This window comes from Alosa pseudoharengus, unplaced genomic scaffold (assembly GCF_046254945.1).
Source record: "Alosa pseudoharengus isolate Yale_2024_CS ecotype anadromous, Long Island Sound unplaced genomic scaffold, YU_APseudo_1.1 YU_APseudo_1.1_scf_21, whole genome shotgun sequence".
NCBI lineage: Eukaryota > Metazoa > Chordata > Actinopteri > Clupeiformes > Clupeidae > Alosa > Alosa pseudoharengus.
This window is the reverse complement of record NW_027468674.1, coordinates 27,351,544-27,367,851: the sequence shown is the minus strand read 5'-3', so window position 1 is coordinate 27,367,851 and position 16,308 is coordinate 27,351,544. Positions and strand designations below refer to the sequence as shown.

At 48.6% G+C, this 16,308-nt stretch overlaps 1 protein-coding gene across 1 annotated transcript in view; it reads right to left on the bottom strand.

Moving 5' to 3' along the window:
• The window catches only part of trrap (transformation/transcription domain-associated protein), a 96,172-nt gene that overhangs the window by 57,537 nt on the left and 22,327 nt on the right, over positions 1-16,308 (bottom strand). Inside the window, exons 22-37 of the mRNA XM_076298803.1 lie at positions 15,569-15,768; positions 14,668-14,885; positions 13,979-14,176; positions 13,036-13,296; positions 12,208-12,369; positions 11,261-11,357; positions 9,926-10,047; positions 9,102-9,272; positions 8,681-8,749; positions 7,308-7,328; positions 6,491-6,610; positions 5,988-6,107; positions 5,692-5,856; positions 5,199-5,380; positions 4,548-4,746; positions 352-480 (exon numbers count right to left, since the gene is read on the bottom strand). Of these exons, the coding sequence (XP_076154918.1) occupies positions 352-480; positions 4,548-4,746; positions 5,199-5,380; positions 5,692-5,856; positions 5,988-6,107; positions 6,491-6,610; positions 7,308-7,328; positions 8,681-8,749; positions 9,102-9,272; positions 9,926-10,047; positions 11,261-11,357; positions 12,208-12,369; positions 13,036-13,296; positions 13,979-14,176; positions 14,668-14,885; positions 15,569-15,768 (2,434 nt within the window). The remainder of the gene's footprint in view (positions 1-351; positions 481-4,547; positions 4,747-5,198; positions 5,381-5,691; positions 5,857-5,987; positions 6,108-6,490; positions 6,611-7,307; positions 7,329-8,680; positions 8,750-9,101; positions 9,273-9,925; positions 10,048-11,260; positions 11,358-12,207; positions 12,370-13,035; positions 13,297-13,978; positions 14,177-14,667; positions 14,886-15,568; positions 15,769-16,308) is intronic.

The following is a 16,308-nucleotide window of genomic DNA, read 5'->3' as shown; positions in this document are numbered from 1 at the left end:
ATTCTCTTAAGGAAAGGGAGCCCAAGACGCACCGCAACACAACAAAACGCGCTGACCTTTCCAGGGCGCGACGGTGACATTTCAAGGCCCCGCCACACACACACACACACACACACACACACAAACACACCCACTCACTCAGACACAGACACTTCACTCCGACTTGACAAATGAGCGCTTTGATGAGAAGGGAGTGACGGCTCCGCCTAAAGGGGAGGAGGGACTGAAGAGGGGAGAAGAGAGCGTGTGTGTGTGTGTGTGTGTGTGGGGGGTAGGGATTGATGTATGAAGCTTTGGGTTGGGAGTGTCAGGTCTGGGCGGTGCGGTGCGGTGCGGTGCGGGCTCGGTTACCTTGGTGATGAAGACACTGGTGATGCTCTCGGGGTTGTCTCCCTCTGGGTTGGGCGGGCCCAGCAGCTGCTCCCCCTCACCCTTCTCAAAGCTGCAGAGGAACGCCGGGTTCAGGATGTGCTGCAGGACCTACAGGGACCACACACACACACAACTACATTTTACATCAACTCTCAAATCAATTCCTGACATATCAAGCTAAGTTATCAAGTTATTAACGCCGTTTTTTTTTCACCTAGTTTTGAGTGCTGGCTAAAGACACAAAATGTACATGCTCATTTATGAACATACTTTAATTATGGATCATACATTCACAACCCACAATTCCACCCACCTATGTCACACACTTCACACTATTCACACTAGTCAGCCATTAAAAGGCTCTAATTTTGTACAACTCTGAACTAGAGCACATTCACAGACAGCTTATTATACTGGTTTAATAGTCTCCATTAGGCCATTTCTGTGTGCTTAAAATAGGAGCTGAACCAAGGCAACTAATGAGACTACATACAGTGTGACATATGAATGGTCTCTCAGTCAGCACGCAGAGGATTTTTAGTGCAGAGTACAGTCCTCCATATCCATATTTAGGTGTTTTCCAAAGTTATTATATACGGTCACACACAGACATTTGCTGTGCTGTGCTTCGCCCATACCCGACACACACACACACAGTTTGATACAGGCTACAGGGTGTAGAGGACATGGTCGCGCGCCTAAGTAGGGGGAATATATAAGAGTGACTAGACTTGTCACAGCACAGCGTTCATTCATCAGCTGCACCTCACCGGGCCCCATGAATCAACCAGAGCACCTCACCTCTACGGCAGCATCTGGCAGGATGAAGCCATTAAGAAGCAGAGAGAGAGAGAGAGAGAGAGAGAGAGAGAGAGAGAGAGAGAGAGAGAGAGAGAGAGAGAGAGAGAGAGAGAGAGTGTGAGTGAGTGAGTGTGTTTAATGCACACACAGAGGATGTAGAGGAATGAGGCAGAAGGTGGCGGAAATATTAAGAAGAAAGCGCACATGCATGCGTGGTACACATGTGCATGTGTGGAGGGGACAAGTGCCTAAGCAGTTAACAGCTGGAAGGTCTGCTGCTGAAGGTATTACTGACACATCAGAGATGACACCGAGGGAGAGAGGGAGAGGGAGGGGGAGGGGGTGGGGGGAGAGAGAGAGAGAGAGAGAGAGAGAGAGAGAGAGAGTGTGAGTGAGTGAGTGTGTTTAATGCACACACAGAGGATGTAGAGGAATGAGGCAGAAGGTGGCGGAAATATTAAGAAGAAAGCGCACATGCATGCGTGGTACACATGTGCATGTGTGGAGGGGACAAGTGCCTAAGCAGTTAACAGCTGGAAGGTCTGCTGCTGAAGGTATTACTGACACATCAGAGATGACACCGAGGGAGAGAGGGAGAGGGAGGGGGAGGGGGGGAGAGAGAGAGAGAGAATGAAAGAGAGAGAGAGAAAGAGAGAGAGAGAAAGAGAGAATGAAAGAGAGAGAGAGAGAGAAAGAGAGAGAAAGAGAAAGAGAACGAGAACGAGAGAGAGAGAGAGAGAGAGAGAGAGAGAGAGAGAGAGAAAGAGAGAGAGAGAAAGAGAGAGAGAGAGAGAAAGAGAAAGAGAAAGAGAAAGAGAAAGAGAGAGAGAGAGAGAGAGAGAGAGAGAGAGAGAGACCCAAGACCAGGGGGAAGGGTAAAGTGCCTCCAGTGTGTGGCAACCTCATGGAGATCCATCACCGCTGACAACACTCTCGCTATGCTAATGCCATCGCGCTAGCTAGCAGTGACGCTCTCATCAGGCCACTCAACTAGCCAGAGCTACTGCTACTACTGCAGGCATGACAAACAGGACAGGACAAGACAAGACAAGACAAGACAAGACAACACACTGGCCCGAAAGTTGGTAGCTCAACTCATAGAGAGGGAGGAGGCTTGAGCCAGAGACTGCACTGAGGAAGGAGATGAGCGTGGAGGACGGCTGCTGTCTTGACACAGCTGCTGAGGTGGAAATTGGTTGGGGGGGGTGTGTGAGAGGGCTGGAGAAGTGGAGAGCAGTGACATGTGGTAAGACTGGCCTCGAAGGGAACATTTGTCCGCCGTCTATTATCGCCCGAGTTTACTCTGCAACACGGGCCTGGTATCGCATACACAAACAAACACACACACACACACACACACGCAGGCATACTGCCACACACTCACACACAGAGACATACTGGTGCACACTCACACACCAGAGTTTATATTCCCAAGGATCTCTGTCTCGATTGCAAGAAAAGAAAATGTATTTTATGCCAGGCTTCTCGGAACTTTCACACAGTTGCTAGGGAACTGGAGAGTTTGTAAAGGGCTTTTTCTTCGCGCCTCTTCTCTCCACCCCACCCCACCCCTTCAAGGCCGCCTCCGAGGGTTTACTGTGACACAAGAAAAACGCCGCCATTATTCCCCTTCAGAGCTGTGAGAGGGGGATTGCAGCTGAGGCGTGTGTCACTGGCCTCAGAACAACAACGCTGCAATTTGGCCGTCCACTCTTCCGCCCTCCCTGCAGCTCCCCTCATTATGAGGAGAGTTCTTTCCATTTTTGAAGCTGGCACCCTCTCTGCATGTGTGTGTGTGTGTGTGTGTGTAAAAGAGTGATGGAGAAAGAGACAAAGAGAGAATGAATGAAAGAAAGAGATTCTGAACGTGAGTGTGCGCCATTCTCTTGAGTGTGCGTGTGTATGCGTGTCGGTCCCTGGGGTGCTGTGAAGGTGGGTCAGTGTGTTCTGCCTGCAGGTGCGTCTCCATTATCCCCATCCCTCCCTTCACTGAGGCTATCCATTAGCATTAGCGCTACTAGCGCCGCTAAGGAGCTTTAGTCATTATCTACTATTCTGAGGCAAACCCTCTAGACACACACACACACACACACACACACACACACACACACACACACACACACACACACACACACACACACACACACACACACACACACACACACACACACACACACACACACACACACACACACACACACACACACACACACACACACACACACACACACACACACACACACACACACACACACGAAGAGGTGCCAAAAATACACACGCTACGCTAAAGAGCCCAGCTGCTGAAGCTCCAGGGCGCAGAGAGACGGTCTCCATCTCTACACGCATTCAGACCACGTCTTTGGCTGTCTGCTCTTTCGCGCTCGCTCGTGTAGTTAGAGGGAGTCGATAGACTTTTTGCGCTCGTTGTTTAACATGTCAGGGAAAGGCATAGGAGCAGGTCGGCAATCTCTTGAGGCCATTCAGCGATTGCGTTTGTGCAGGCAATCGCGAGTGGGGGGGGGGATCTTTTTGTGAGAAGCTGTTTGGGTCAATTAGCGGGATGCCAGCGGGGGCGCTGCACACCGAGCCAACATCTGCTCGGGGCCGGGGCGGTGCGGCGATTAAGTGCAGAAATAATGGCTGAGCCACGCCGTGCCTTTGACACCCGAAACACTTCAGCGAGCAGTGGGGGACCTAATGATGAGATTCAAATGCCGCAAGGGAAAGGGGGGAGAAAAAAGTATTTTTCCCAAAACAAACAGATTCATGGTGGTTGAATGATGAATCTGCTTTCACCCCAAAAAATGTGTGTGAAATGTGTGTGACAGGGGCTGGGATTGAGATGAATGTTTGGGGGGTGCTGAGGAGGTGAGAAGGCCTCATGTTGGTCGGAGCTCAGAGAGGCTAGCTGAATGTGTCCATGCTAGACAACGTGTGTGTGTGTGTGTAATGGCATACTTATTCAACGGCCGTCCTCCATGCAAGGATTAGGAACCCATCGCCACAGAAGCGTGACGGAAAAACGTGCTCCAAACCACGGCTGCACCCTACTCTTTATGCACTCAATGACCCACACACTCCGTACGCAAGGAGCACACACACACACACACACACACACACACACACACACACACGCTAGCTAAAGTCACACAACGCAGTCATACTTGTGATAAATAACTGCAAGATGATGGGGGTCATTGCAAAGTCAAACTCCCTACAGTTTTGCATTCTGAAATAACAAATTTCACAAAAAAAAAAGACACAAAACAGAAGCAGTGCCCAGAAGGGCTGATCAGTCCTGACCACAGACGCCTCTGTTTTGCAGGAGTTAAGCAACGTCTGATCTGGATCCAGCGATCCGGAGGCGGTCTCACCTTGGCCTTGAGCTCGTCGCCGAAGTGCGGGTCGTTGAACTCCACGAAGCGGAAGAAGAGCGCGCGCTTGTGGACGATGCTGTAGTTCTTGGGGATCTCATCCTCCATGTACTCCTTGAGGAAGGTCATGTTGCACAGGAAGCGGCCCGTGAAGGCCCGCAGCAGCTGGAAGAGCAGCTCGATCTCCGAGTAGTTCCGCCTGGCACAGAAAGGAGAAGGCCGTGAGCAACTTTAAAAGCAAAAGCATGTTTGCTTGAGCGGATAGAGGAATTGACTTGACAGTAGACATAACTATAGATCAATGTAATGGGACACGCCGATGCTCGCCTGATGAATCATACTGCCACTGAAAGAGAACATGAGCTCTGCATCATGGAAAAATACTTATGCAGTATTTGGACAGTCGAAATTTAATAATAAAATTGAAACCAAAAGATTTATTCACAAGCTGGAAAAAATTGCATGAACCATATTGAAATAAACAAAACCTTCTCAATGATCAATCCAACAGAATCAATTTAACCAGTATGGCCACAACCTTTACATGTAATAGAGATGGGGGTGTGAGATAGGTGTGTGTGTGTGTGTGTGTGTGTGTGTGTGTGTGTGTGTGTGTGGGGCGCGTGTTTGGGGGGGGGTTGTGTGACTCACTTGCAGTAGCTGAGCAGGCAGAAGGCCAGCAGCTTGGGCTCCTTCCAGTTGGTGGAGGCCATGTTGTCTTTGCGGTGGCGCTCCTGAAAGGCCTCGCTGACCCAGACACGGCGCAGCTGGCTGACCAGAGAGTGCTGACCCGCCAGCCATCCCTCGTCGTTTTTCACGATGATGCTGATGATCTGGGGAGGGCGAGAGGGGAGCCGTTAAATACCTCCTCTAGGACATTAAAGCCCTGAAAGGACCAGTCAGTCAAACAAACTCTGATGTTCTCAAGGGTAAATGAATAGTTAAAGGTGTTGGATGCTGCCAACAGAATCTGCTAGTGGGCCTTCAAAACCAAGTCCTCCAGTTCATGAATACTATTCAGTAACTGAGATACCAAAAGAAGCTCCTTAGTCAATACCATCACACTGATTTCCCTCCTCATCAACTTCAAATGATCCTAGGGCCTAGGACTTAGGATCTTGGCCTTTGTCTATGACGTAATCACCTTGATGGCCTGGAACTGCAGGTCGAGGCGGGCGGTGCTGGTGGATGGTGAGCCGGGCCGGACGGTGGGTGCAGTGCCTGGGGGCACCAGCAGGGGGACGAAGCGGCTGGGGTTGGAGGCCAGCACATCCCGCAGGGGCTTGGCGTCTTTGTGCTTCAGGAAGCTCTGCAAAGGTGGGGCAGATGACAGGGGGGGCGGGGGTTACAACACAACTACTGATCTCTGGGGACTACACATTGAGCCATGCTGTATTCCTGCGTAAGCGTTCGGTAAAAGGAGGTGTTCAGAGGTGCTACCATGAACATGCGGCTCCACTGCGGGTCGTTGAGGGTGGCCTCCATCATGAACAGCTCCACGGTCTGAGATGGGTGGCGCGTCAGGAACTTGATGAGGGGCTCTCTGAAGGGACTGCCCGCCTAGCAACACAACAACTCACGGTTAAGATCAAACCTACACACACACACACACACACACACACACATGCTTACAACACAACAGCTAGGCTCTGTGGATACCGACCTCAGCACAGTGAAGAGTGCCTTTACGCTTAAGATAAGAAATATGCTAACTACACACAGCAAGGTAGCAAGTAATAAAACTGCAATCCAATAACAGTCAATAGAGATGGGAAATTGTGCAGCCTGCCAATATCAATACTAGTCATAAGGACGGCATGAGGCTTAGAACGAGTAAATTAGTCAAGTTAGCACATAACAGAGCTGCAGTGGGCATGGGGGATAGTGAGGTCATTCTAACACAGAAGTGGCCGAGCTTCGGTGAGAGCGTGACGCAGGTGTACCTCTATGAGCATGGCCCTCTCCGTCTTCATCACCACCTCCAGCAGGGGCTTGACCAGGGTCTGCGGGGCGGCGGGGATCAGGTGGAAGAGGTTGATGATGGCCGAACAGATCTTCATCTCCTGAGGGGGGGGGGGGGCAGGGAGTGGAGGAGATGGAGGACGGTTAGCCGTGTGCTGCGCAGGGTTAGGCTACGTTTAGGCTGCCTTAATGGCACACTGGAGCAAGGCGAGGTCAGGGGTAAAAAAATGGGGGGGTATGTTACTAGGCGGGTAAAACAACAACTGCGCTCATAGTCTGTCTGAAAATGTCTAAATAAACAAATAAAATAAATAAACAAACAAATAAATACATAAATAAATAGATATGGAGACAGTCGGAGCTCACTGGCACAATGGGTTATGGAAAGCAAGCTGGGTAAAAAAAATGGCATTCAGCAAGAATGGGGTAAAGACACAGGTGACCAATGATTATTACCAATCAAACCACTGTAGAAAAGATTAAATGAACACATACACCACAACACATGGCACAATTAAAACTGCCTCAACCAACGGACTTTAGGATTGGGGGTGGGGGTCAGTACCATTACTTGGGGGCAAGGCGGGGGGGGGGGGGGTAGGAAGGGTCCTCCTCAGGGGAAGGAGGGGCACCAGAATTAAAAACAGCACGACACACACGCACACGACAAACTACAGAACACTCCACTAGCACCACGGGCACAGAGTCACCCACGACCACCACCACCACCACCACCACCACCACCACCACCACACCACAGCCGGAGATGGCAGAGCACCAGCGGCCGGACCTGCTCACCTCAGCGCCCTCCAGTGCAGGCTGCGCCGGGGAACGGAAACAACGGAGAGCAGGGGGTTAGAGAGGCAAGTGGACGACTGGACAGGGCTACAGGGGCAGTGCTGTGTTCCAGGTATAAACTAAGTGAAGCACTGTTAGACTATGTGTAATAGAACCATGGCTACCATTGGAAAATTTTAGGTGTAAATGAAAATGCAACAAAATGACATAGTTACAAATTACAAAATGACACAGGCACCTACAGTAAGGTGGACATTACATAGGTGTTGACACCTTTGTATCACGACCATATCTGATTCACACGACAAATGCGCATGGCGGTACCATCAAGCCATTAGCTCCCCTCATTATCTTTGAAAAGCGCCAAGAAAGGAAGAAAATGAAATAATTCCGTGTTCGCCTCATTATGCCGTCCTTGTGTTTAATGGCGCTCTAAACACCTCCCCGTGACCCCTGGTGACCCCAGCTTCATTGTGAGCAGCGTTCATCTGCCAACGAAGCGGCGGGCAGAAGGCCAATTTCTACGTAGTTACGACATGTTTGATTAGAAGAAAGGAGGAAAAGAGACAGAATGACATAGAGAGCAAGAGAGGGGGGGGGAGAGAGAGAGAGAGAGAGAGAGGGAGAGAGGGAATGACACCGAGAGCGATAGCATGAGAGAGAGAGGAAAAACAGAGGGAACACAAAGAACAGAAAGAACGAATGAGTGGCGAGTGGGCAGAAGGAGACAGCGGACGCTCTCCTCCTCACCTTTTCTCTTCTCCACAAGGTTATCCGTCCACGAGATAACGAGCATCCTGCTCACCCGAGGCTCGTTACCAAGCCGACCTCGGGGAGGCTGGCGCCTAATTAATCATTGATTGTAATATGGCCGCATACAACTTCACACCTCACGCCTGAGAACCAACACACACACACACACACACACACTCAGCAGACGCGCTGTCATCAATTAGATGTAGAACACTCCCTGGGGGTGTCTATGTACCCGTGGCTTCGCGTCACATTTTGGCGCTACGCTGTGGGAACGTTCCGGAGAGCCCTTCTCTGATGAGGGGAGCGGGCGGGGGGAGGGGAGAAGAAAGCGCACAGGTTACCGCTAACAGAAAGCTGATTCTTGTCCTTGGGCCTTCTACCTGACGGAAGCGTCTGGATAGGAGTTTTCTTGCCAGTGTCAGCACACTCTCTGAAGAGGTTCTTAAATCTGACACACACACACACACCTGATAACCCCCCCCCCAAACACACACACACACACACACACGCCTGACAGTTCAACCCCCTACACACATACACCCACACACACACACACAGCCCTGGCGGCCCACCCCAGACACACCCTGGCCCTCCCCGGTGCTGACGCTGGTACTCACACTGCCATCGCTCCTCTGGCCTCCCTTGTGGGTGATGACCACCACCTCCATCCACTTCCTCAGGTGTTGCTGCACAGAGACGAGACACACACAGGAGCAGTCGGATGAGGCCCATTCACAAGTCAATAACAGGAGATGTGCTGGTCTCCAATGAAAATGGTTTTAGAATAACAGCTGCAATGTAGTTTGTGTTATTTTGTTATCTAAGGTCTCTTTCGTAGTGCAACTTGAATGTTAATCCTCCTTTTCTAAGTCACTGTAGATAAAAGTGTCTGCTAAATGAATAAATGGAAATGGAAAGACTTTGAACATGGTTTCATGGCCAGTGGAAGTACAATGGAAAGATTGTTAACAGTGTCCAAAGCCATAAAGATCTGCTGACGTCATGGAGCTGAGGTAGTGGAGGTCAAAGGTGACTCACCATCATCTGATCGCAGAACTTGTCGTTGAAGGAGTTGGGGAAGAGGCGCGTGACTGACGTGAGCCTGTTGACCACGTTGAGGGTGAGGCTGCGGTAGTCGCCCAGCATCATCAGCAGGGGGCGCATGTGAGTGTGGATCTGGTCCACCTCGATGGTGGCACCCTCCAGGAACTACACAACACACACACACACACAAAGTAACAAACAAGAATACATTTAGGCAACTGTGCAGAGCAGAGACCTTTCACCAGAGCCCTACACCCCTTCTTCCCAAGTAGCTTCTGCCCCAATATTCCTGCCGTGTCGTGTCAGTGGGGCAGCTGTGCCTGTGGGTCCCCTGATCTGCGGGGCAGCGTGCGTCTCCATTAGGCACAGAGAAGGGGGGCTGGGGGTGGTGGTGGGGGGCTGGGGGTGGTGGTGGTGGTGGGGGGCTGGGGGTTTTTGGGGCTCTGGTGGCGGGCCGCCGGCCACGCATGATGCATGGCGCCCACATTCATTTTACTCTGAGCCTCGCAGCCAGCCGCACTCCATCCTGTATCGATTTTCCCTGGCAGAAGTCATTAGTGATAGCAGGGCAGAGATGGAGGGAGGAGGGAGTGGAGAGAACGAAGGAGAGAGAGGGGAGGGGAAAGGAGATAGGGTGAAAGAAAGAAAGGGTGAAAGAAAGAAAGGGTGAAAGAAAGGGAGAAAGAAAGAAAGAAAGAAAGAAAGAAAGGGTGAAAGAAAGGGTGAAAGAAAGGGTGAAAAAAAGAAAGGGTGAAAGAAAGAAAGAAAGAAAAGAAGAGAAGGAACGAAGGGGAGAAGGACGTGGGGTTAGTGCCAACCTTTCTCATGCAAGCCTCCCCGGCCTCCTGCAGTTCACTGTTGGTGGAGTTGAGGGCCTTGAAGAGGGCAGCGATGATCTTCTCCCGCGACTGGGGGAGGTAGTTACACGCTGCCAGAGCATCTGCACAGGAACAGGAAAGGAGAGAGGAGTCAATCTGTGCCTTTGGTACATTTATCTATCTAGAAAGGAACGTCTGTCTGTCTGTTTGTCTTTTATTCGTAACCTCGAACCGTTCCTCCGATTGATTCCAAACAAGTAAGTGCAGTGCCAAGTTAGACGTTGTTTGGATAAGTAATGCAAAAGATCTTGTTAAATATATCGGTAAAAAGAAGCACACATTGGCATTTGCCGCTCCACTGTAGCCACTCCCCCTCTCACACAGCACAGCGCAGGACCAGAGACAGAGAGGGTAAGCAGAGTTTTGGCAGCACTGAATGCAAGATGTTCAGATGATTATTGTTGAGCCAACAAACAACTTTGAATAAACAAAACAATAGCGAATACAAGGTCCCAAATTAAAACATGCGATAATGGTCCGAATTTAAGGACGTTTTAGAACGCCACACACGACCAGCTACAGCAACTAGTGGCAGACAAAGCGTGATGTCACTTATAGGCTACCAGAGACTGTGTTTGAGTCATATTGTTGAAAATTCCATATGATGCATCATTCCACAAAATTGTTTGTCTTCTATATCAAGTTATTCAATTGGCTAAACATAGGCTATATAGCCTTAACTCAAAGCTTAAGGCTTATGTCCTTTTGATCAGCTACAGACAACGAGTGGCAGACAGAGCGTGATGTCACTTACAGGCTACCAGAGATTGTTTTTTTTTTTAGTCATATCATTGCAAATTTCGGATGCATAATTCCACAAATTAATTTGTCTTCTCTATCAAAGTTATTCAATAGGCTAAGCATATAGTCTTAACTCAAAACAGCTGTTAGGCTTGTCTTTTGATTTGTAAAAAATGACACATGCAACCATGCTTAAATTCTGCTCACTGCACAATTATTATAATGTATTGTAGTATACAATTCAGTATTCATTACTGAATGCTTAGAAAGAATGATGTTTTAGATTTTTTTAATTGTATTTTTAAAGCAGGCCTGCCTACGGGCATGTAATTGGGCTACGGGTTTTCTACAGGAATAGCATGTTTGAACGGGCACTGTCTGTGTGTCTGTGTGTCTGTGTGTCTGTGTGTCTGTGTGTCTGTGTGTCTGTGTGTCTGTGTGTCTGTGTGTCTGTGTGTCTGTGTGTCTGTGTGTCTGTGTGTCTGTGTGTCTGTGTGTCTGTGTGTCTGTGTGTCTGTGTGTCTGTGTACTCACTGAGTGCCGCAATGCGCAGTGGCACCAGAGAGGGCAGGCTCTTGTAGCAGGGTAGCTTCATCAGGGTAGCATCCTCGGACTCGCACAGATTCAGCAGCTGGAGGGAACACAAGCATACAAAGCACCGTGAGCCACCCCACACACAAACACAACCGGCTAATTTACCAGGCAGCAGATACAAAAAACAAACAGTACGGGAGAGAACGGTTACCTCTGCAACCTTAACAAATGAGACCTGAGCTTCAGGCTCAAATAGAATGATCAATAAACACTCCCCTAATGTGGCCCAACACGAGCCTAAAACATTACAAGGGGAGGAAAACTAGCCCTTAGGTGCAGAGCATCAAACTAGGATCACAAGCTCCCTCATCAGATGGCAACCATGTGTACTTTGGAACTGATCCAGATCAGAGAGATTGTGGCAATTCAATACATAACTTTGATAATAAATGAGGCCGACAAAAAATGTCCATGAGAAACAAAACATGTCTTAAACCCATTTTTGTAGTGTATTATACATTTATATATTTGAATTTCCCATACCGTAATTTCCATATTATTAACCAAAGTTTCTATGTTGATTTTGCAAAATGTCTTCAGCTACGAGGTTAATACACAGGGACAGTTATTATGTTATTAATATGGTTTTGCTTTTTTAACTTGCATAAAACACTGTCCTGCATTTTATACACAATGCGGCTAATACACAGGAAATTACTGTATAATGATAATATTCAACATGTACAAACATTGTTGCAGAACGATAGTGTTGAATGTGAGCAATCAGAATCCAATCAAGAGGCATATAAAAAAAAATCAGGAAGAACTATTGACATTAAGTAGCAGTCCTACGGTGATTAATTTCCCAGAAACTCATATTTCCATATGAATGTCACGGCAATGCGAGCGAACGCAATGCAAATAGGCTTGTGACGGCGGAGCCCCACCTCTGTGTAGAAGACCTTGTGCTCCATCACATTGAGGTCCATGGTGAAGAGACGGGGCTGCAGGGTGGTGCAGAAGGTGTTGCCCTCCATCAGGCCGATCTGGGCGTTGGCCGGCTGGTGCCGAAGCAGGTGCTTCTTAGGGGGCACCATGTCCTGTAAGACCTGCAAGTGTGTGGGGGGGGGGGGGGGGGGGGGTTAGTTATCTGAACTCTGTGCTACTGTGAGTTTGTCAGGGTTGTTCAATGTGTTTATGTGAAATGGTGTTTAGTTACTGTGTGTTCTGATGTATAGGTGGTGTCTAGAATTTGATATTGTTAAAACGTATTTAAGTTTTTTGCTGTTGTTATTATTAAATTAACATAACAATAAAAGCAACATAGTCCAAACTTAGAGCCCAATTGTGTCTTTCAATACTTTTTAAAGGGATTAAGAGTGCAGTATATGTGGAGTTGAAGCGATGCTTTTATCTGGAGGACCATTACTAGCATCGCAAATTGCTTTTGCTCAATTGCTATGTCCGGACAGCTCTCTTGAAAAGAAAATGACTTGGCATTAGACACCAGTGGGAGTATCCGGCAAACATTAGGTGATGTTTTGACACAATCCTCGAAACACTTATTAGCACCCAGGGAACAGAGAAATGTACTGTCCATTGTGCCGGGATCTTGCACAACAAACTAGCACCCACACCCAACCAAGATCACACAACCAAACACACACACACACACACACTCAGACATTCACATACAAACCTGCAAAAAAGACAGAAACACACACAGACAGTAGTAGTGTGCGCACAGTCGCGCACACACACACACACACACACACCTCCTTGTGGGGTTCCATTATGACGGTGACGCTCTTGCCGGTGACCTGTGCCAGCACCTGCAGCGAGTGCATGGCCTGCTTGCGCACGGTGGAGTTGGGCGAGGTGACCTCGCGCACCAGGTCGTGGGTCACCATGTGAAAGCTCTTGTCCTGGGCGGTCAGCAGCTCCTCGGACTTCTCCTCGTCCTTGAGCGGCGTTGCACAGCGCACCAGCAGCTGCTCCAGCGTAGTCTTCGCCATGGCAACCGCACCGTTGGACACCTGCAACAAGAGGAATACGGGCTTGATGCATGTCCTCTGGATTCTAAACTGTGAAACATTAACTGTGTTACTGTATGACTAAGAACTAGGTAGTCAACACTTGAGCGTTGGAATTACTTTTGTGTACGTATATGACTCACTTCTAGGAACTTCTTTTTAATGTTAAAATATATTAACATTTATTACAACTTCCAGTATGACTTGTTGAGGTTAATACCTCTGTGAAAGGAGCAGATGATAATTTATTGCTAGAGTGGGTAATAAGGAACCTGAACAATAACAGCAGAGTGATTGGTTGCAGCTCAGACATAATAAAATAAGCCAAACCAGTAACCCATGAAACACACACACACACTTTTTCATGAGCTATAAGTCTCTTCAGACAAGCCATCAAGACAGTTCCCCACCCAACTAATCAAAAGAGACGAATAGAGGTCCAAACTTTATGTGCAGTACAGACACATGGGCAACTCCGGCAGAGACAAGCTGAGCGTAGGACGAGAAAATATGACTCTCTTTTTATTAGATTGACTTTATCCAAATATCATAGTCTTATTCTTATTATTATTCTACACAGATTTAGTTTCTGTGCATAGTGTCTATGGCAGTGATGTTTTATTCTCCCTTTCTCTTTAAAAGTAGACCGTGTCGACTGTCTGGGTTTGAGTGACTGTGGCCATACCTCTCCAGTGAGGTCCATCATGACAAAGAGCAGGGCCTTCAGGAAGGTGAGCTGGTTCTGGAGGACCCAGATGAGGGGCAGGCGCTCCATGAGGAACTTGATGGAGACCACGCCGCCCAGCTTGGCGTACCAGGCCTGCTCATAGCAGCAGGCGCACAGGCGCTCCACGATGTAGGAGAACAGGGGCAGCTGGCAAGCCTGGGGGGGGGGGGGGGGGGGAGAGGGAGAAAGATCGCTCAGACTTGCCCCATTTACACCGCAAACACACTCCAGAGACTGAATACTCCAGAGACTGGCTTCCAGAGGGACTACAGAATGCATGCATGACACAGTTTGTGGCTAAATATGATATAATTATTGGATAATTATTACAAACTTGGCCATTTCATTGTTTGAATAGTAGGTTTCACTTGAATAGAAGTCACCCCCCCCCCCCCCCCACCACCACACATACACACACCCAACATCAACTTTTATTAATCTTCTTATTTCCCAATTTGAAAGATGAAGCGAAAATGGCTAGATAAAGAGCCATTGAGCAATCTTCTTCAATTATGGAACAGAGACATAGAAGCCAAATCCATCTAGGCAGAAGGCAGCCTAAACCAAGCACAGCCCCCCCCCCCCACACTCACACACTCACACACTCACACACACACTCTCACACACACACACACACACACACTCACCCTCTCCTTGGAGCCCAGGATGATGCTGGCCACGTCGAAGATGACCGCCAGCGCCACCTCGCCGATCTTGCACAGCTCCTTCTCCTCGTAGGCCATGCAGATGGCGATGGCGTCGATGAGCACCAGCGGGTCCATGCCCTTGGAGCCGTTCTCCTCGCTGTGGAACATGGCTGTGCTGGGCTGGCTCCCCAGCTGGTAGCATGGCAACAGGAAAGGGCCTGGAGGGAGAGATTAAAAGATTATTTCATTCATTCATTAATTAAAATGAAAACACTGAATACAAAAAGACGGCAGTGTGAATCTGTACCAAAACATGAACCATGCTGCTCAAAACCCGGGAACTGTGAGTGTTACACATTGGGCAATTTATTATGCTCGAGCTAATAATTCATTCAATTTGGCATTTTTATGCTTGACAGATGCTGACTGATGTTCACTGCCGAATTTCTCATAACAAAAAGACAGTTTTACAGCATTTCTTCCTAATAAACATTATAGCACCTCCCAGCATAACAAAAGACAACAGCTACCACAGCACAGAAGACACACCAACACAAATATACAGTACATCTGGGTTACAACACAACAGGGACTAGCCATCTTGTCGAGACTTATCGTGACAAATAACATTTAATGAGTTTGGGAGCACAACAGTGGATGGACTCTATACTTTTTATTATTTTCTGTACAGCATGTTCTGTTGTGCCTGTGTGTGCTTTTGTCCACTTTAGCGTTAACCACTGGTTGCATGTGCCCTTGTCCACTTTAGCGTTAACCACTGGACGTGTGTGCTTTTGTCCACTTTAGCATTAGCCGCTGGTTATGTGTGCTTTTGTCCACCTCAGCATTAGCCGCTGGTTGTGTGTTCTTTTGTCCTCCTCAGCATTAGTCACAGCCTTACCGCACTGCTGTGCCACTGCCACCATGGTGTAGTGGCGGATGAGGCTGGCCACGAATGGCAGGGCGCTGGGCCTCAGGTCCTTGATGACGGCCGACATGAAAGCTCCAGTGAGCGCCTGCTCAAAGGTTCGGCGCGCCGGGGTGTCCTGCGCCTTGTAGCGGTGTGAGATGATCACCGGCGGGATCCACTTCTCCGTGAAGCTGGAAGGATTCAGAAAAGAGGGGAGTTAAATGCAGACAGAGGCAGAACAATTCTCTGAAAGCTGCTTATAGTATCCCCTGATAGGGAGATTGAAGAGCACTTGAAGAACAAGACTGGTAAAACTTAATACGACAAATGTTTTTCCCCACGCACTGAAACTGTAGCCAAGTTCCAGCTGGCAAAGGCAATCAAATAAGCACACGTCTCTAAGCACTGCCAAAATAGCAGCACTTAGTTCATCAGCACTTGATGCATTAACTGAGATGCTGAACAGACAACAGATACTTGACTGTATTAGCCAAATACCCAATTATGCACCACATACAGTACATCACTAAAGGCATTCATGTCCTGACATTACATTATGAACAGTCTAATGCATACATGACATCAGGGACATGTAAGGCCCTTCAAAAGAAAGAAAATGGTAGACTTCAGTCGCAACCCTCCACTCGGTCTTGATGCGGGAGCTAAAAATAGCTGGGTGACACAGTGGCGCTGTCTAGCCTGAAGTGGCCAAACGGAGGATGGAAGGTCTT